Source organism: Drosophila ficusphila, unplaced genomic scaffold, assembly GCF_018152265.1.
Source record: "Drosophila ficusphila isolate 14025-0441.05 unplaced genomic scaffold, ASM1815226v1 contig_198, whole genome shotgun sequence".
Classification (NCBI taxonomy): domain Eukaryota; kingdom Metazoa; phylum Arthropoda; class Insecta; order Diptera; family Drosophilidae; genus Drosophila; species Drosophila ficusphila.
Window position 1 is genome coordinate 6,860,935 of NW_025064092.1, and position 21,012 is coordinate 6,881,946.

The window sequence follows — 21,012 nt, forward strand, 5'->3', positions numbered from 1 at the left end:
TGCCAAAAGGGTCTATTTATGGCAGGATCATTGAGATGCGGAAATTTTCACAAATATTTTTATTAGCCCGCCGGATGTTTAGGTAACCAAATTATGGGCCAATTTGTGCGTGTTAAATTCACTCGAGTGAATTTTAAAAGGTGTTACTGGTATTAAATAAGCCCTGATTATTCGAACGAGTGAAGTTTACATAAATTCCATTTTACTGCGAATTTATGGTGGAATTTTAAACGCTCAACAGGTCTTTGCAAAAAGGTTATTTATTTGGCAATAATATGAGGAGAATATATCATGGTATTTGGGTGAAAAAAATAAAAGATGGCAATGGCAAACAGATTGAATCAATATCAACAAATACTTTATTTTCGAATGTGCTACAAAATATAAAATGAATTGTTTAAGCCATTTGGTTTAAAAATTATCCAGGGGGGCTTAATAAACTTGTAAAAGGGATCAAATATTATATATTAGTTTATAAAGTTTATCATTATTATTTCGTTTAAAATGCATCTGTTTTAAGGGTATTTAAGTTTCGGGGAGCCAAAGTATAACGGGCGATATCATCCTTTGAAAGTCGGAGGCGCTGAGGTGAGCTGTTGTTAATCAGTTTCTCGACTCGGGGCTATTTGACTTAAAGTAAGCCGGGGGATCGGGAAGATGAGGCCACCTGGCCGCAAGAGTGGGCGTTAAAGCCTGGTCAAGTGCCATGGAAACCAGGGAATGATGGAATATATATACTTTCCGGCTAACGTGTTGTCTTTGTCCTGTTCTCTTTCTCTTTCTCTTTCTCGCTGCCTGCAACTTTGTGTCCTGCGGACGCTGGCATCTAATTACAGCGCCAAAGGGACAAATCATACGCCTGGACTTTCGCAACTCGTTTAATATCGAGGCCAAGGAAGACTGCAAATTTGATTTTCTCGAGGTAAGTAATGGTAGCTACCAAATGCACAGAGACATCATTTAGCTTGCGCTGGAGAATAATAAATGAAATGCAAATACATATTAAATTAAATTGAGGTTCAAATTTGTAATAGTTCGTAGGATTACCTAAGGAATCATATTGTTTTCTTGCTTTGGTTTTTAAAGAATACTATCTTAAATTATTAAATTTATTTTTTGTTCTCTAGAGCTGTATTTTCTCGCTGTGTAACAACACCCGACATAACTTGAAAGGGTCAGCGCATAAAAAGACAAACTTGCTTGCAAGCCGAAGAAGCCAGGGCAACAAAAAAAAGGAGTGCGAAACAAAAACTTGCTTAGTTGGCCGGCTTTTCTCGGTCTTGCAAAGTTTTCGATTTGTTTCCTTTACGACTTTTCCTTGTTCCTTCGCACATTTCTGTTGCTCTTGCTTTTGCTTTTGCTTTTGCTGCTCTAACTGCCTTTTTTGCGCCCGAAAATTGGCAAGTTTTAATTGAATGTTGTCTCTGCTGCAAGTCGTAAGCCTGATTTGAATGCAGCCCAGCCAAAGCGGTTTAGGCCAAGACAAGCTCTCGGCTTTTTCATGGGGGGAGGTTATTCCTCCCCTTTAACAAATTGCGGGGGAATTCCGGAGGAACTAACGAGTGGAATCGTTGCAGATCCGGGATGGCCAGTACGGCTTCTCCAAGGAACTCGGCAAGTACTGCGGCACCGACTTCCCGCCGGAGCTGACCTCCAAGGAGCGCTACCTGTGGCTGCACTTCCACTCCGACGAGACCATCGAGTACACCGGCTTTAGTGCGGTGTACGAGTTTCTGGACAGGAGCAGGGAGGCGCCCAGCACCGATCTCAACTGCACCATCGAGAAGACGGGCTTCGAGGGCTTCATCAACTCATCGGAAGTGCCGCCGGAAATCTGGGACCAGGTCACCCGCAACAAAATCCCCCTCGACTGCATCTGGCGCATCCAGGTCCAGGAGAAGTGGAAGGTAATTGATAACAGGAAGCAAAACAAAAATAGTACATAAAAATTAATAAATAACAAGTAAAAAAATGAGTGGACAGCACATCGTAAAATGCTTAAAAAAGTCAACAATCAGTTTCTGAGAGGATTTTAATATGTAAAAGTATACCTTAATCAAAATAATTTATTGTCATATCGAAAAATACGAGTCTACGTATCGTTTTAATTGCAGAAAATAACCCTTTTTATCAAAGAATATTATTATTAAAATTATATTTTTATTATATTTTATTTAAAAATGGGAATCAACATTAAAACTAAATATTTTTTTATAACTATATTATATTTTGTCAAAAAAGCTTGCGTGCCAATTAATGAATTTAAATTGACACTGTTATTTAAGAAACATATACTTAAAAATATTATTTATTTCTTCATTCAAAATGCTTAAAATAATTTTACAAATTGGCGCTTATATTTTTGATAGCAGTCCATTAAAAGAATATTTTGTTATTTTGTTGACTAAATTAAAATATGACAGTAAATTAAAATTATTTTGTAAATATTATCTTAAATATAAGAATATGCAATTAACTATAAACTGTTTCTGGTAACTTTTAGTTCGGACCAAATAGAAACCACTTTAAAATACGTTTACAAAATACATTTACTTTGTTTGCTCTTTGTTCTTCCCACAGATTTTTCTCAAGTTTCTGGACTTCAAGCTGAGCAAGCCGAACGACTGCGATACGAACTTTCTGGACATTTTTCCCGAACAGACGGTGATGCCGCTGAGGTGAGAGAGACCCATCGAAACGCGGCTTAATCACATTTCGTGAAGCTCGGTGCCACTGACAAAATTGCGCACAGCCATTGCCACTGTAGAATGCAGTCGGTGGCACTCGGTGGCACTCGGTGGCGGGTACAGTGTGTTGGTGGCATGCCGCAAACCAATTTCCGCATTGCCGAAAAGGCGAGATCAAAGCCCAGGACGCGGGCCAAGGCAAATTTTCAATTTATTACCGGCCAAAAGTAAATTGTACGCGAGCGGAAGTGCCGTCGCCTTTGACTCGAACAACCAATCTCCGCGTTCCACGTCCTTTTTGCCGCGAGAACGAGTGTTTCGCCATCTCCTGTTCAGCTGACTGATTGACTGACTCACTGACTCACTGGCTGACTGGCTGACTGACTGAGAGACTGAAAGACTAAAGGACTGAAGGACTCGCCACGGCATCTTCGACACACATTGACATCCGCTTTTTAACGCGCCAATACATTTCCACTTGTTGCCGCTGCTTGGGACAACACTCAAATTGATTGACTGGCGTGTTTTCAGCTCTTGCAAAAATGGCAAATGGAAAGCGGAAAATTTTGTGCCGGTGGCCGGGACGCCTTCGCCTGTCTTTCGAGCCATTGATTTGATGCCTTTGTCGCTTTCATTTAAATTCATTTTTCGTTACAATTTATCGCACACAATGGGCGGTCGGTCCACGTCCACACACAATTCTCAAACTCTTGAAGCATCAAGATTTTCAAGGGAAATGCCAGCCGAGGAATAATGCGTTGAAATGCCGTTAAGAAAATACCCGGAGCCACAGACAGGCCAAATGAACATAAATACAGTATTCAGTGAACGTCATCATTTAAGCCACATTATAAATTATTTATTTATCGATTATGTGCGTGCTATATCGATATGGCCAAATATTTAACGAATGGCTGATATATTGCCCCTGAAGCGAAGACTGCTTGTTAGGGCTTCATTTTGTGGCAAAATATTTTGGCAAAGTAACAGAATGTGCTTAAATTTCATTCCAATCAGTTGATAATTAATTAAGCAGATCGTTATCTAATGTTACGGAAATGCTATTATGATTTGTTATAGTTTTCTGCTTTCGATAAGAATTTTAACTCACGTTTAATTTGGAAGTTGTATATGTTTGTTTATTGTCTTTGATTTTTTGTTTAGGTTCTCTTTTTGCTTTCTTTTTCAGTTAACCTTGTTTGGGTTGATTAACCAACCGATTTATCCATGCTTTCCTTGCAGGGTTAAGAACTTTTGCGGTTCGGCGGGCGAGAGTATTACGGCGGACTCAAACATTCTGCACTTGCGTTACTACGCAGATCAAATCGCGATTAACTCGACGTTCAGCATACTGTTCACGGCTTTCCGAGAGCAAAGCACCAATGGTAAGTCCAACTCTTGCTCCGTTCCGTTCCGTTCCGGATTGTGATTGTGATTTTGATTTTGATTCCTATTGCGATTCTGGTTCCGATTCCAAGTCGAGTTGATGGCCCCTTTGATGGCGGTGGCAAATCCCTCGAATTGGCAACAAATGGCCGGGGCGCAAAGTACAAAGGCATGCCCAAAATCCTCGGGGCAATGGCAATCCGGTGCTAAGCTGGCTCCAAATCCCGTCGAGGAACCGCCTCTCCCCAATTGCCTTTCCTCCTTTTTTGGCTGCCCATTTGGCAGTTGGTAGAAAGGCAGAAGGAGAAGGAGTCTCTTGTCTAACCAACTATCTCCACGAGGCCACCATATCCTATCCATCTGTCTGTCTGTCGAAATGTCTGGATGTCTGAGCGACTGAAGGAAAAACAGGAGGCGGAGGTCCTGCGTGATTGCCGCCAGTTGCCAGGGGCAAAAGGCTAAGCACTCTTTTGTCATTCAACGATTGTCCTTTGTCCCCGGGCCAGCATTGTTTACTTTTAGGCAGCCCAAGTCCTGATTCCCCTTCCGAATCGCCAGGACCTTCGACAGCTTCAGCCTCAGCTCCAGCTCCTTCTGCTCCAGCAACTCCTCCTCATCCTCATCCTCCTCCTCCTCCGCCGCCTTCTCCTCCTTCTTGGGAATCGTCCGCCTCCTTCGACTGCCAGCATCGGCAATTATTGTTGTTGGTTGAGCGATTTATGTCGGAGATTACGTGCATTTGCTTTGTGGTCTCGCCCATCGTCGCCTTTCAATGGCTGCACTGTGGAAAGTCCATCAATTTAAAGCTCACAATTGATCGAGGCTTTAAGTCAAATTGAATTGGCATTCAATTTAATGTTGAATCGAATTCGCTTCTCTATGCCCGCAAAATTCAATTGCGAATAAAATAAAATTCAAACGGCTGTTCAAAGTGAATTCAAAGCAGAAACAGCATATTTAATGGCAGGCATTTAAATTATGTTTAGGAAAAAATAAGCGAAAATTTTAAGTTCTTCTCTGGATGAAAAATGTTATCCAATCCATTGCCCAAATAAATTGTTCATAAACTTAAACGAAATATCAGTTACAAGACAATTAAGAATTTAATAAATAAAAGCACTCAAAACAATTTGCATTTTATAGTGCGGCAATATTAAGAAATTACTTTCGATGGCCAACAAAATATTACTCCCGAATTCAATCGACACGCCGCGTCAATAAAAACCATATTGAACTGTCTGCTGAATGGAGTTCGAATGACAAAATAAAAATTGTATGCAACCGTTTTCCACTCATCTCCAGTGGAAAGCACTTTCAATCGAACTCGATTGTCCATTCCACTGTGCGATTTGCGCTTTGATTGGCGCTTTAGCCATTTTATCCGCTTTTCTCGTCCTCTTACTTTAACAGCCATTTTGTGCCAAATTTTTTGAAACTTTCCCTAACTTCCAAACTGTCCCCGTCTCGTTTTTTAGGAGAGTGTAACGAAGAAGAGTACGATTGCGCGGACTCGACATGCATAGCAAGCAATCTGAGATGTAATGGCCAAGACAATTGTAAATTTCGATGGGACGAGGAGAACTGTACGGTAAGTGTCTCGCCTCTACAACCGAATTAAAATATTTAGGTCTTTCGGGGATTTCAAGGCTTTAAATATAAGTTTGGTGCTTAAACAATGCCTTGCTTAGATTACATCGCCAGATTATTGAACAAAAACTTAAATGCTGCGGCTTAAATGCCCGCAAGATATTGTTTTTATCCAGGTAATTTAATATTAAATGAAATACAAAAACATCTCAAGGATTCAAAATGCAAGTAAAGAAAATGTACACAAATAACAAAACTATAGCAAAAGTAGATTCTCGGAAACTAATATTAATAACTTTTCTTAATTATTTATTTGATTTAGGATAGTATTAAAAATCTATGTTTAAACAAGATATATAATTGCTTAACTACTGAACCAAGCCATTGAATTAATGAGTACTTTCACTGACTTTAAATGTTAAAAACAAAGTCTTTTATAACGAAGTAAATTTTTTAAAAATATTTTTCGGATTTAAATATGTCTAAAAGTTTTACCAATTAATTCTTCTTATATAAAAGTCTTTATATTTAAATGAATTTCTTTTATCTGAATATATCTGAAGTTTCTTCTTTTGTTATTTGATGATGAATGTATTGTTTTCTCGCAGTGCATTCGCACACAAAACTGGGCCGTTTGTACGTGCATCTAATTATAGGCCAGCTCGTTTGGCCGACTTCAAACCGACACCCCCTGACCTCGTGACCCCTGCACCCCTGCACAGCCACACTGCTCATTATAAGTATGCTCGACACGCCGATGATGGCAACACCCAAAAACACTCACGTACAAACGCACACACACTCACGAACACACTCACACACACACATGCTTTCACCGGCACAAGCACACACAAACAAAGTTGGTCAAATAAGTTTTGTTTGGCAAAGTTTGAGGTTTGTGTTACAGGAAGGCCGTGATGTTGTTGTTCTTGTTGTTGTTGTTGTTTTGATTGTTGTTGTTCTTTTGCGGAGCCTGTTCGTTAGCCGTAAATAACAGTTATTTGCAGGGCTTCACACAGCAGCGCAGAAGTTGAACATCAGCGCATTAGATCATTAGATTTGATAAAGTCAGTCGGCTCAAGTTGCTCGCACCACCGACATCACAGGGAATGATTCATGCAGCTCCCCCAAAAGCCACTTTCTACTTGCCACTTTCCACTTTCCACTTTTTACTTTATACTTGCCACTAGTGCCAAGGTCCCAAATGAGGTTGTAAATCGCTTGTAAAAAAAAGCATAAAATAAAGAAAGCAACGAGGGGGAAATCTCTACTTGTGGCATTCAGCAGGAATTACGTGCAGTTAGAAAAGCACGCGTAATTGAGCACACGACACGCTTTAAAATATATTTTAAGCAGCTAGGGTGAACATCACAAGGTTCGAAAATATGTCACAGATCAACGATATTTTAACGATTTACCATTGATTTTTATACCAGTTTGAGATCGGAATTGTGGAAGTTACGAATTACAAAAAAAAAAACTTCTAAATCATAAAAAGATTCAGATTTTAATAGAAATTTTCAGACATTTTATTTTACTGCACATTTAAAGTTAAAGGTAAATCAATTATAAAAACTTCATATCGCATTTATAACAAGACAATATATACTTAATATATTTGTACCTACTTCTAGTTATTGAAAATGTAATTTTGTTGCATATCTTTTGTTTTCCTTTTTTTTCCTTTTAAACTTTAAAGTCACTGTAAGGCAACATTAAATTTAAGTCGGAAGGGAAGCATAACAATATTGTTAAACAACATAATTTCGTAACCAGAATATCAACAAAAACACTCCGCTAAAACAATCGCTCTTGGATAAACCCTTCCGCTAACCATTAAAATACCCCTGGCCAAAACAAACACGTTCATGCAATTTTATCATTTAATTTTGGCTAAAAGTCCGCATTTAATTTTCGCACCACATTGGCATATTGCATATATGTATTCGCAGGCCATTCAATATCTTGCCCAATTAAAGCGAATTGATATTTGGTTCCACGAAATGATTCCATAATTATTCGTAATTTTATATGTAATTACGATTGAGGCCCATTGGAAGCCATTGGCTTTGGCGGGGATTGAAATTTTTAGTTTTTCGATACGCAATTGGCTGGTTTCGGTTTATGGTTTCTAATTTGCTCAAACAACATTAAATGTATGTGTGTATGTGTGGAGGCAGGCCTCAATCAAATGCTCAATCAAGCGCATGCACAAGTTATGTTTATTTAATTGGCCGACGTTAAAATCGGCCCAAAATATATGCTATGTTTACTGGCCATGTATGTATAATTTATGCTGACAGAATGTTATTCTAAGGGTGCTGAAATTCAACATAAAAATCGGGAAAAAGTTGTAAAAAAATAGAAGACACATGTGCTCTTGCAAACTGGGTTGTATAAATAGCTAATAACTTATGGTAAAAACAAGAGAAATGTTTGAAAAGCATAAATTTATAAATTGTCAATTAGTTTAAATTACAAAACATTATTTGTACATTATAATTTGATATGTTTGGGATGTTGATATCATATATTGTAGTTAGAAAATTGTATAATGGTAGAATAAAGGCTAGGCTCTGGGTAAACTTAATATCATCCAAAGCTGAAAGACGGAAATCTAATCGAGATGAAACCCCTGAGCTGATTTCACATCAGATACTTTCTGCAACAGCCAATAGTCATTAGAGTGGCAATTGGAAGCGTTCCATGAACAGCCAATTAGGTGGTGAAAGGAAAGTGCGGCCTTCACATTGATTATTTTGATCCGAGCCTTCTCCTTCTGGGCTTGGTAATTCGATAATGCAATTAAAATGGCAATTAAATCGACGACTTCGAATCCACTTTTTGCATTTGCAGGGCGAGGCGGCTGACACGTCGGAGCATGTGAAAATCATCATTGTTGTGTTTGGCCTGATACTCGGCGGAATGGTCATTACATTCATCGTCAACTGCATACGCAAGATAATACGTGATCAGAAGATAATACGCGTAAGTATTGCCAACTTTTACGCCCCCTTTTCTTCCGTCTCCCCCCTCGAAACTTTAGTCTGTGCTCGCGCGTGTCCCTCCATAAAATACTCCCACCACCCAGAAACCACCCGAAAAAAAAGAAGCCACCCACCACCCCGCCTGCTGCTCTCTACCCCTCTCTCTCTCTCTCTCTCTATATATAAAAATATCTATATATATATATATATCTCTGTCGCTCGTTGTGTGCTTGAACCACCCACCACCACCAAACCCAATAGAATAGTCTCCTAAATGTGGCCACCGCAGGACAGCAAGAATTTATTTCCACACATACTCGTATTTCCACTCTTTTTGTTCGGTTCCATTAGATATGTTGCCAAAAATATTCAACTGCATTTCAGATGCACGCTAACCAAACTCTCACACAGGAATTGCAACACAATCGACAACAGCATTGTCCGGAAAAATAGCGAGTAGTGCCATAATATATTTGCATGTTTTCGGACAGGCCAACAAAAGTATCGACTAAAACGAAAACATATTATAATTTAATGCAGATCGATTGGTGTTTTGCCTGTGATTATAAGTGGAACAACTTACAACCTATAAACGGAAAAAGGTGGAAAGCCAAATAAATATTTTTGTTACGATTTGTTGACACTTGCACAGTTGTCAACTTAAATATAAACAAATGGAGTTTTAAAGACAGTATCCTTCTCAGCATGGTTAATCTATAAGCTAATTAATAATATACAATTAAAAATTAACCCCTAAACAAAAATGATTTTTTCTGTGTAACAGGTATTATATTTCTGCCATACCACAATCAGGAAACAAATATCATTGACATTTTATTAAAGGGGAATATCTTTAGAAGTAGTCAAAAAACCAACACGTAGTAAGGGTTATAAAAAATGTTTAAATAATATCTTCTCCTTTAATAGAAATGATTGCAAATTTTTGACAATACTAAATTTGTATTAACCACTAAGCAAAAAAATTATAAATAATATTAAAAATTATAATCATTGTACAAAATTGCAATTTAAGAACTCATTTTTTAAGTCCTCCTGCTGCATTCCATCCAGATAATAAGTTTCTAATCATTATACAAAATTGAGGTATTACAAATCTTTCTTAAAAAGGTTATTTGAATCTCTTTGTCGCCACTTTTGATTTTCACACAGCTGTATGTAAAATTTGTCCATATATGTAAGTGCAAAATCAAATCTGTGTGTGACGCCCGCCGTTTGTGTTTTGCGTTTTTTTTCGGGTCAGCGGGAAATATATTTCAACAATCATATGCACTCCTTTAAAGAGCCCATTCGGATTCGGAGAAGTGGGCGCGGCGCGGCGCGGCTCGATTGTTAAATAATTTACCGGAACAGCGTAAATTCGAGGGGCTTACACTCGACTTAACATGCACTGTGCACTGACCAGGCATGTGTGTAATTATATGTGAAGAGTGCCTGCGTATATGACAAACTCGTTTTGCATATGTAAACATAATTTGCATTGACTGCTCCGACTGTTTGACAACTGAATCTGATTTGAATTCGGCATGGAAATGGAAATGCGGTTCGGATTGGCGATTCGGGACGGGGAAATTGCGGAGGGGAATGGGGAATGCAGATCTCGAGCAGAAATCGCACGACATAATGACTCGGCAAGTGGGCTCCACGAATGACAATTGGCATAACTGACAATTAGGCGATGGCTTACACTAAGCCGCGTTTAGATTGCATTTCGGCCTTAATTAAAGGTGCGATATGAATGGCCGCAGCGAAGCAATCACTTGCCCTAAAGGTGGCCGAACTCAAATAGATTTATGGGGAGTTATTCTATTCATTAAACCTATAGAAACATTTTTTCTCATTTTTATACCGTTTCAGGGGTTATATACTCTTAATTAGCATCACGATCTGAATTAATCAAAAGTTGTCTGCAAATGTTTATTATTTTTTTATAAAGTATACCTCAAAAAACACAAAAACGTCACTTTAACCACTTTAAACATGCTAAATTGTTCATGAATTTGAGCCTCGACCGCTTTGCCCTCTCGACTAAGTGCACACCATTATTTCCTCGACTCGATTCGCTAACAAATTTCCGATACATTCCGATGCCTTGGCCATAAGCCATAAGCCGTAATACATTACCGCACCCCATCGATGAAGTGACGCGTGTCACTCAACCTCTGATTGCCATTAATTATTAATGGTAATTGTTCTCAAGCGCCAGCGCCAAAGATCAAGTCGTATCTATCTGGGGCACTCAAACTCGGCTCGATTTCGATTTTAATTAGCGAAAGTCAAAATGTGGCAACTTAAATCGACGGCCATGCAAATGTGGCGAGTGCGTTTAAAGCCAACTTCACGGCGGGTGGCCAAAAAGGGGAAAAGCCAAGGGGGGCGAGTTTCGAGCGACATTAGTAAAACAATAATACGCAGCGTGATAGGAATCTTGTCGCCTTGTCTGATGCGGAAATGTGCGCGGGCGGGCGGGCGAGCACTTTTCTCACGCACTGTCTGCCGGCTGGAATTTAATAGACATGCAGCGCCCCTTTCTCCGCCCACAATTCTAATGGCGTCTGACACTTTGAAATGCAAAATAGACTTTGACTCGGAGCCCGAGGTGGTTAGATGGTTCGACTTGGGCTTCGTCTATGGGTCTCTGCCCAAACCAATCCAAAGCAAGCCAATCCAATTCGATTCGATGTAACACAAACTCGGCAGCCCACACAAACTTGGGCTGACTAATCAATACAAATGAAATTTGTCAGTTGAACGAGCAAAAGGCAGTGTTACTCGAGCTTTCTCGCTCATCTCTGAATTTGCTCAGTCGTCTTGCGGGCTGGAAGTATTTTTAGAAAAATATTTCTGACATATGATATCTTATTATATGTTTTAAGGAAAAGTTAATATTACCATGAATAGTAAGCACAACATGAAAATAATTATATCAGCTTTATTTATCGGCAGGGAAAATATTATCTAAGAAAAAATCCCAACAAAATTAGAAAGAAAATTATATCAATTTCAAAATATTAAATAGAAAAGGGGTACTGAATATCCGATTAAGATGTAGTACATTCTTACTAAGATATTTAGTTCACTTGGAGTTAAAAATTAATAGATTTTCCTAATTAAATACATCACTTTATTTTTTTAAATTACTATGTTTAGTTATCAAAAATTGTTAGCAAATGGTTTATTTTTTTTAAGCAAAGATAAATATTGCTCCACATCTCAATTTCCTCTCAGTGTACGGAGAAAGAAACAGTGAAAATCCACAAAGCCGAGTGCGAGTCGAGGGCCTGTTTAATCAAGCAGCAGACCGCGTCTATAAATATGTGGCCACCGCACAAAAACACACGGACTGACACGCAAACACACTTAATTAACTCGCTGGCGGAGACTCCTCCTTCTCCTCTCCTCCTCTCCAAGCACTTCCTCCTGGCCGCTCCACTTGCGAGCACTTGAGGACCGATGTCTCGACCTCGATGATATTCAATTTGGCCAAAACCAACTCCCCTTTCCCTTTCCTTTTCCCCGTCCTCCCCCTTTCTTCCGTTTTCCCCCGCGAAATACCACATGCCCCAAGCCGAAGTCGATGTCAAATTGAAGCGCCATTGCGAGCATGACCCTCGGGGGAGATAGAAAATGCCGGCTGAAATGAAGCGAACTGAAATGAAATGACTTTTGCCAGGACAACCGGAGGTGGACCCTTGACAACCGATGAGCGTTGAGTTGCCCTCCGATATTGATATCGACAACGCCGTGGCAACTTTGTGCAAAAGCCCGCAAAAAGTCAATCCGAAACTCTACCAGGAAATGATAAATTTAATTATCTTTATCTCTAAAAAAAAACTCTCTACAATTGCGCTATGGTTTTGCCTTATTGCCAGGATCAAGTTGAGGCCAAAACCCTGAACTGTAAAAAACCCGCTGACTTCTGTCCTTAATGGCCATAATTACTAGAGCGCGAGCAGTAGAAAAAAAAGTGAAGCGAACTTGATTTTTGCAAATTGAATTTAAACGCAAAAGGTGTGGATTATTTAATTAATTCAATTATCGCTGGCTTTCGCCACGTCCACGACAATTAAATTACACTTTACTTTTTTTTATAGAACGCTTTTGTGTCATCATTGATCAGTGCATTGTGCTGTTCAGTGATTTATAAAATTTAAAGGTGATAAAAATTAAATTCCATGCCGGGTTTTTAGTAATTGCTAGACTGACAAACGGGTCGTATACGTAATGCGGCCATGCACTTAAAGGCGAATGAAGCTCTTTTTGGAGGCTCAGCCACGTTAGTTGTTGTTTGTGGGTGGGCTGTGGGTTTTGGAGCCTGGTTTTGGCTTTTAGTGGGAATAGATGCCCGTCGGTGGCGGGAAGACAAAGCCGTCATGTCCTGGCTAAATTGTAAAACAGCGTCGTGCGCTGACTTTGCACAATGCCCCCGAAACCCCCAACTGATTTGCAGGGAGCCCCAATCCCGCTCTCCCCCTTCTCTCCTTCCCTCTCCCTCTTTGAATTCCCCCACTCGAATGGCATCACGAGTCCGTGGAACAATGGGGCTTGGCAACAGGAACCCGCTCATAACGGCAACTCAATTTGCAGCGCATTCTTGTGGTTTCGGCCAACAAAAAGGCACCGAGCGATAAGCGAAAATTGGCCCTGCCACTTTGAAGTTATTAGAAGTGGGTGGGGAAAGGGCTAAAACAAATTGCCTGGTCGATAATTATATGGCGAAAAAAAAGTGCAAGGCTTCGATGTTGGCCTTGCTTCTTAAATAACTTCTTTAATGAATTTCAGCTGAAGTTGAAATGGAGTTTTTATGAGGGATCCTTATATGGCATACATCTGAACACCCCTCTTTTATTGACCTTCTGCAAGTGACAACATTCCAGTTGACACCTTTGAGGAACTGGAGTCCTCGGATTTTGCCCGGTATTTCGCGAATTTCGCCCACTGTCTGCGACACCTGAGCCCCGGCAGATGCACGAGGGCTTCAATCTGATTATCGCCCGGAGTGGTAGATGATGGCTGATGGAGGAGGGTCACAGAAATTGGGAGGCGGTGGGGTGGACTCCACCTGGCGGTGCTTTCGAGCCCACCACCCCCCAAAGATTCCCACCCACTTCAAAGGATTTTCGGGGCGTTGGAAATTATGCCATCAATAAATGGCAAAGGCAAATGGTTTGGGTCGGGCTGTCGTTTTTCTTATTCATTTTTTTATTCTCGTTTTCTTTTTTTTTTTGCGTTCATTGCCAGGCTTTCGCATTTATGAAACTGCAGCGCATCACATAAATTTGCACAAAGCGCACATCAAATCAAATCGAATCGAATCGAGTAGAATCGAGTCGAGTCGAACCGAATCAATTCAGCGTCAGCAGATTTGATAAAATCATTCGGAGCAACGGAGATGGCGTGATGGCCGGCACTTTAATATTCCATTCTGGCCACCAAATGGCGTCCGTGTAGCGAAAAATCCGCAAGGAGAACGATGCCAACATTCGCACAAACATACTCGTATATAAATAAAACCTATTTCCATATCCCGACCGAATCCTTTGCTCCCACGGCTTTCCATTCTTTCGTTCTTGTTCGCAAGAATTTTCTGTTGCCACTTAGATTTTAGCATGTAGATAAGCAGAAAAAGTATTTCCGCTCACTCGTGCACACTCGAAATCAGCGAAGAGGATGCAATTTCTTTTGCCCGCTCTAAACCCCTTTCGGTTCCCCATCCTTTTATCCTTTCTTTTTTTGGGGACTCCCAGCAGACGAGGGTCGCTCCAGCGATGACGCCCTGATGAGGCCCATAATTCATCATAATAGATGTCTCACTACGACTGATAAAGGTGCTGGGATTTGGCCAACTTACGGGCGGGAAATTAGGGGGCTAATTTAAATGATTTAGCATGGCGCTCGAGTGGGGAAATTAAAGCGTTTTGTCTATCTCCTCATTTCCGTTCAACACGTTTTTCATAGAACATCTGATCTTATTTGATGTTAAGTATACGTTAAAACAATGAATATTTTAAATGAGTTACGTGTATAAAGGTCAAAATTTAATTTGAAATTAGCTAGACATTTCTGAACATAATTCACCTACCTCTGATTGTTTGTTTATGTGGGTAAAAGTGTCAGCTAATGAAGTGGAAATGCAATTTCCACTTGGACTTGTAGCTTTTAACGTACTTTTCATAACGACCACACACTTTTCTTATCCCTGTTCCTTTTTTTTCGTGATGAATGTGTAAAGCTGCAATTTGCCAGAGATTCCCCGATGGGATTTTAGCGAAAACTCGGTGAAAATCTCATCATAGCAATTCATCCTCAAGCGCACCTCGCACCGCAGAAGTCCTTAGCTGAACCCCGCTTTCCCTACCCCCTCCTCCCCCCTCGGTTGCACCCATGGAAACGGAAGGGGGAAGGAGGAAAGGGAGTAAGAAAGGGAGCTGCATTCGTATCCTGACCCCTTTGCACTTCCCCTTGGTAAAGTCTGCGTTTTGGCCGCATCCTTCGCAAGGCGCTTGCCATAACTGCATGCAATTTGGTAACAACCGCAATGCATATTTGCCCTGCCACACAAACATACTCACACTCACACACACACACATGCACACAGTGGTAAACTGGCGTACTTGTACTGCACCCATACACACACAACCCACTGCCTTGAGTGGCATTTTAGTGTTGCCATTTAAGCAATGGCAACGACTTGGGTGCTCCCACACTCTAAGAAAAGTCTGTCTGCATTTGTAATCCAAGAAAGCTTGTAAAGCACACTTTCTTAATTATAAATCACCAGCTATTCAAAGAATTTCTTTTGAGAGATGCGTGAGTTATTTATCTATAATAATATAAAACATGTTTTTAATATTTTAGAGGTACCTATTTATTTTGGGGGAACATATAATACTTTTTGGATATATCATTTTGTTAAAAACAAAAATTTGTGCGCTCCTAATTTATCTAAAATATAAATGATCAGTAATTTTTATAGTTACCAGTCACTAAAAATATATATTAATTTAAACTTTTCTGAAACTCTTTTTCTTATAAAAAGAAATGTGGATTTTTTTAAACTATATAAATTTGCACTTGTTTTTGATTTTTGACAGCTAGCTCTTTTAGCACAGTTCAAATTTGAATACATTTTTCTATCCACATTAAGTATCACTATTTTTTCTCGCAGTGCATGCTCGTCTGCTCCCTGTGGCAAAGTGCAAGTGTGCTGCCCCACAGTTCGCAGCTCGAGTTCTCCACTCGCTCGGCGCTCTGCGCTCTTCGCCTTTCGCCTTTCGCTGATGCTGATGCTGAAGTTGGGCCAGCGATTGCATGGCGAAAGGCAAACGAAGCGAATCATTGTAGTGATATCCTGATATCCTTCCACTCGCGCTCCCACCTCAAGATAAACTGCATTGCAATGACAGTCAGCACATGCATATCCATAGTTTTTACGGCAATTGCGGCTGGTTCCGACCGCACGGCATCCTCAAATGGCGGTGGAGTCCCTGGGCTTCCGCCTCGCCAGATAATGGTATATGCATTCTTCGGTGGCTTTATGTCGCGAAAACCACTAACACATTCAATGTTGAACTAAAGATCTAACAACAATTACATTCCCAATTGTATACAAAATTTTTGTTATAATGGGGAAGTTATTTATTTATTTTGAGTTTCCTGGAAAATATAAATTAATCGAAGCCCTTTACTGTACGTATGCTTATCAGTTCCTGGTAGCTTTCTTATCTAAAACAAATCCTACATTTATTTAAGCCACTTCTGAACTTTAAAACTCAAAAGAATACAAAAAGAATACAATTTAAAATTAATTTTTTTAATGCTTTGAAAATAGAAACATTTTCGAATTCTTTGCTATTACTATTAGCTTTTATTACACATACTTATAATATTTCTTTCATTATCTGACTTTAGATGTTCAAAATATTTATAATTTTCAACTTGTTGATTATTTACAAACAATAAACCCAGTTCATAATTCCCTTTAAATAGAAACTACAAGGAAAAACATTTCTTAATATTAGCCAATCTAAATGGAATATTTTACAGGGCAAGAAGCAGTCGTGGCACCAAAACCCACTCCCCAGTGTCTCGTTTTATTATTTTAAGCTCGGTTGAGAATGCATTTTAGCTAAATTTGATGGCACTTCTCATTGTTTCCAAGTGCAACTGTCGCTGCTGAAATGAGATTGTTGCTGCCGCCGCGCGGTTGTGTGTTTCATATTTCATAAAAATTAAGTAATACGCGAGCTAGACAGGGCAATTGTGGGTTTGTTGGGGAGGGGGAGAAAAGGGAATAGGGGAAAAGGGGAAAAGGAAGGGGATAAGGGAGGTGAGAAGGGGAGCTCCGAAGAAGTCGAAGAAGGGAGAAGGGACAAGGGAGTCCGCCAAGTGTCGGCCAGTTGAAGAGCCCCCAAGAGCGTGGCCTGGCAGTCGTAATGGAAAAACTGCCATTTCCGCCAGTCGCAGCTCATGCGTGATGAAACGGGGAACACGGGGGAAAAGGGTAAAGAGAAGGGGGTGGGGGAAATGCCCCGGGAAAGTCGGAAAACTGAGGGGACTTGGCCCGGCTTATCTGCCCCCCAGCTGGCGGGCAAAGTCTAACGCAAAGCCTGTGCGCCTGCCAGGATCTGCGGGACAGGAGTCGAAACAGGACCTCGACCAGACCAGACCCAAAACCAAAACCAGTACCACTCCGCACGCCAAAGTCTCGGGAAGCCGTGTCATGCATTGGGGAAATGCAATATTTTATTCGAAACCGAGGCGGATTCTCACCATTCACCAGTCACCATTCAGCAGTCCGCTCGCACTGCCGCACAGATAGATTCCTGGACGGAGTGACGAGTGGAGTACACTCCAAGAAAAAATCGAAGCCTGGCAATCGAGTCAAATAAGGTAACACTTTTCCAAGTGGAAAACATTCTCTCAGCTTGCATTCTGAAGGACCATTCATAATATCTGTCACGATTCGCAACTGTTAATTAAACGGGATAATTCTGGTTGAAATCGAATAGTTTAAGGAATATGTACGTTCCAAGTTCAACAAACCAATGTTCTGATCCAGCATTCAATTACCATCTTTGTTTGTTCAGAACAAAATAAAAACAGAAACAAATCCAGTACAAAAGGAAGCGGTCTATGCAAACTACTTCTATTCCGTCGGTTTTAGCCAACTTTAAACTTTTAGAATTTATTTATTATATATTTTTTTATGTAAACATTTAATTACCATCTCTACAACACTTTAAAAGGTTTTTATTAAACGCAAAAAAAAAAGAAGAAAAAATCATGAAGGACAATAAACGTTTTATGCGACCAACTTGTAATCCCTGGGATTTGTTATCCATTATTTAGCCGAGTTTAAGCTTTTACAAATTATCCCTAAGAGCCCGCGGCTTACTTTTCTATTTTTCTTGCAATTTCTGCTCGCTGCGAGCCCTTGATTAAATATTTATTACGTATCCTGCCGAAGCGAAGGACCCTCGGCGAAACTCCTTGCCCCTTTGACACGCAGCTGCTAATTGAGTGCTTCGGCTTGCGACTCGAGACTTGAGACTCGAGACTGTAGTGCGATTTTCTTCGAGTGCACTCGTGGGTCGGCCGGCGTTTTGGGGTCGGGGCCATTGGCTTTAAGCAGCAAGTAATAACCAACTTATGTTGCTAACCGTATTTCTTTCGCTGCCATCAATTCTCCTTAGCCTCCGCCGCTGGAAACTGGACACTGGCTGCATTGGCAAAACGAAACGAAACGAGCGAAATGAAATGAAATAAATCAAGCTGAAATGCAATTCGCAGAAGAAACACTCGACCAGGGCCATAAAATAATACCGAGGAGTTGCAAGTTGCAAGTTGAAAGTTGCAAGCTGTGGGAGCTGAAATTTTCCCGGCCAGACAAGATTTTCCCGGCTAAGTGAAAAGCGTCGGGCTTAATGCGAAATGAAATGCCTTCGAAAAAAAGGGGGAAAAAAACGAAGGAGAAGGAGAAGAAAAAGGCGGTTTTTAACACGTGGGCGTGGCACTTAATGATGCACGTCTCGGTGGCAGCCAGTCAGTCAATCGATCCATCTGCGAGTCAATCGGGCATTCAATCAGCCGCTCACTCAGCCGGCAAACCGCAAAATTTGGAAGGGACATCTCGCCAGACGTTTTCCAATCCGATTGATTTCACCCCATCATCCATTTGCGGTTTGAGCTGCACCCCGAAAAAAGCCAGATTCCAATTAAGCTGGAAAATCATAATTAAGCGAAGGGGAAAGTTCGAGGAAAAGCTCACATACACACACACACACCGAATGCAGCCGGCCACAAAAATGTGGGTTTCGAGTTTTAAATTCACTTCTTTTTTTTTGGTTTCTTTTTTTTGTGGCCCACTGAAGATGCTCGTCACGCTTTATGGGTCGTCGCCAATCAAATTTCGGGGAAAATTTATTTCCATTTCCCTGCTGGGGCATTTGCATACTGGCAACGATTGTCAATAATCATAAAATATGATTTGGCCATTAAAAGCAATCGAACGGAGCAGAATATTTCACAAACGGTTGCCAATCAAACAATGCTAGCTGAAAAAACATCAAATGCAGATTCGACGGCGGTTCGAGATGTCGACAGGATGTGGCCAGGATGCTTGCAGGAAGTCAATAGATCCCATAACAAGTATATCCATGTGCCTGGATCACTGGATTGCCGGATGGACTGACTGACTGACTGACTGACTGACTGACTGACTGACTCACTGACTGACTGACTTGACTGACTGGCTCCTGATTAGAGGCAACTTGTTCGAAGTTAATTTTGCAAATTGCCCTCGAGCAGCCGGCGAAAAAGGTGAACGAACACTCCTTGAAACCCCGAAAATTCCAATTAAACAAATGCCAAACTTTGCACCCACTCCAATCGTGTGTCTCTCGTCAGATTTTCAGGGGGGCTGCCAAAAAAGCAGAAGTCAGCGGAGCGAAAAGCTCAAAACTTTCACACACTTTTACCCACACACACACACATGTTGGCAAACTAATTTGGGAAAAAATATTGCGCACAAAAATTTATTAAATAACGAGCAAATATATTTTTGGGGCAATACTATTACGCTCGTAACGATTCAAATGGAAATTGGTAGCTGTGGAATTGTTTCGGCCAATTGAAGTGCGGCGAAGACAAACGAATGCAAACTCGATTAGTTGGCCTTTTAATTGGTACAATGTGTAGGGCATTAAGCCCAAATCAGCAAACAAACAAACAAACAAACAAACAAACAAGCAAACAAACGGGCAAACAAACTGAATTTTATTGCAAAGAAAGTAACTAAACCCAAACCGAAAATCCATGAAAAGGCCGTGACCGCAAAATCGGTCCGGATTGAAATCTGCCCTGCGGTTTGATTATATTTCATAATCCTGCTCCCTCGTAGGAATTACTTTTGGCACAGTTCCGTGCGAAGCAAACCACTAATCAAATACTATACTCGGGGAGTCTGGGAGCTTTTTGGGGGCAGGAGACAATTGGATTTGTGGGTCAGGGTGATGGGAAAGCCTTCGGAGCTCCAAGTACCCTTTCACATTGCCAGGATCTGAGCTAATAAAGTGGTTGAATTTTACAGTATTATTATTGTACGGAGATATCACATTATGAGGCACAATATATGTATTCATTTTATTCCCCATTTAATTATTCACAAAGTTGCCACACTAAGAAGCTCTAAGAAAATAATTATTTATATTTTTAATTTTAATTTAATTCAACACATGGTAAAATTATGTGCAGAAGGCAGCATTTCCACATTTTAAAGACTTAATTCTCATACCAATAAAACTCCCTCAGATTGCGCACTACCGATTAATTATTTATTAGTTAAGCTGTTACTAAGCTCCTGTTATTTATCTCTTTAATGGTTTCTTAAGCAGATAATAGTTAATTTTGTGTGTCCAGTGCGGCCAGAAAGTTGGTAAAGCAAACTAGTTGATTTGTTGAGTCGCAGAATGGTTTAATGAGTCTTAAACGCTCTTCTCAAAACTTGGAAAATGGCTGCGAGAATGTATAAAACTTGGCCACAAAGGGCAGGGAGCTACTGACCAAAGTAATTTAGCTGTAGGCCGCAAACAGAAGGCCGGAAGAAAAGGGGGCTTAAAGCGGAAGAGGGGAAGGGGCGGGGAATGGGAAATGGGGAATAAAAGGGAAGAGAACAGGGCCAAAAGCAGACAGAATCAGAGCCAGACAAACTCACTTGATGGCCGTCATCAGCAGGCCCAGAAGGCCCGACTTGTCACGTCTTTGTGGCCCGGGCTTTTCCCCCTTTTATTTCACCACCCCTGCTGTCGCCCTGTCTGTCAATTCTATCACCCCCTTTTATTGTGTAT

The 21,012-nt window shown here is 40.6% G+C and overlaps 1 protein-coding gene across 4 annotated transcripts in view; it reads left to right on the plus strand.

The window, feature by feature from the left end:
• The window catches only part of LOC108102211 (neuropilin and tolloid-like protein 1), a 92,109-nt gene that overhangs the window by 59,434 nt on the left and 11,663 nt on the right, over positions 1 to 21,012 (plus strand). For all 4 annotated transcript variants that reach the window (XM_043207455.1, XM_043207454.1, XM_043207456.1 and 1 more), the window contains 6 exons: positions 837 to 922; positions 1,578 to 1,907; positions 2,581 to 2,678; positions 3,930 to 4,072; positions 5,549 to 5,661; positions 8,517 to 8,648. In XM_043207455.1, the coding sequence (XP_043063390.1) occupies positions 837 to 922; positions 1,578 to 1,907; positions 2,581 to 2,678; positions 3,930 to 4,072; positions 5,549 to 5,661; positions 8,517 to 8,648 (902 nt within the window). The remainder of the gene's footprint in view (positions 1 to 836; positions 923 to 1,577; positions 1,908 to 2,580; positions 2,679 to 3,929; positions 4,073 to 5,548; positions 5,662 to 8,516; positions 8,649 to 21,012) is intronic.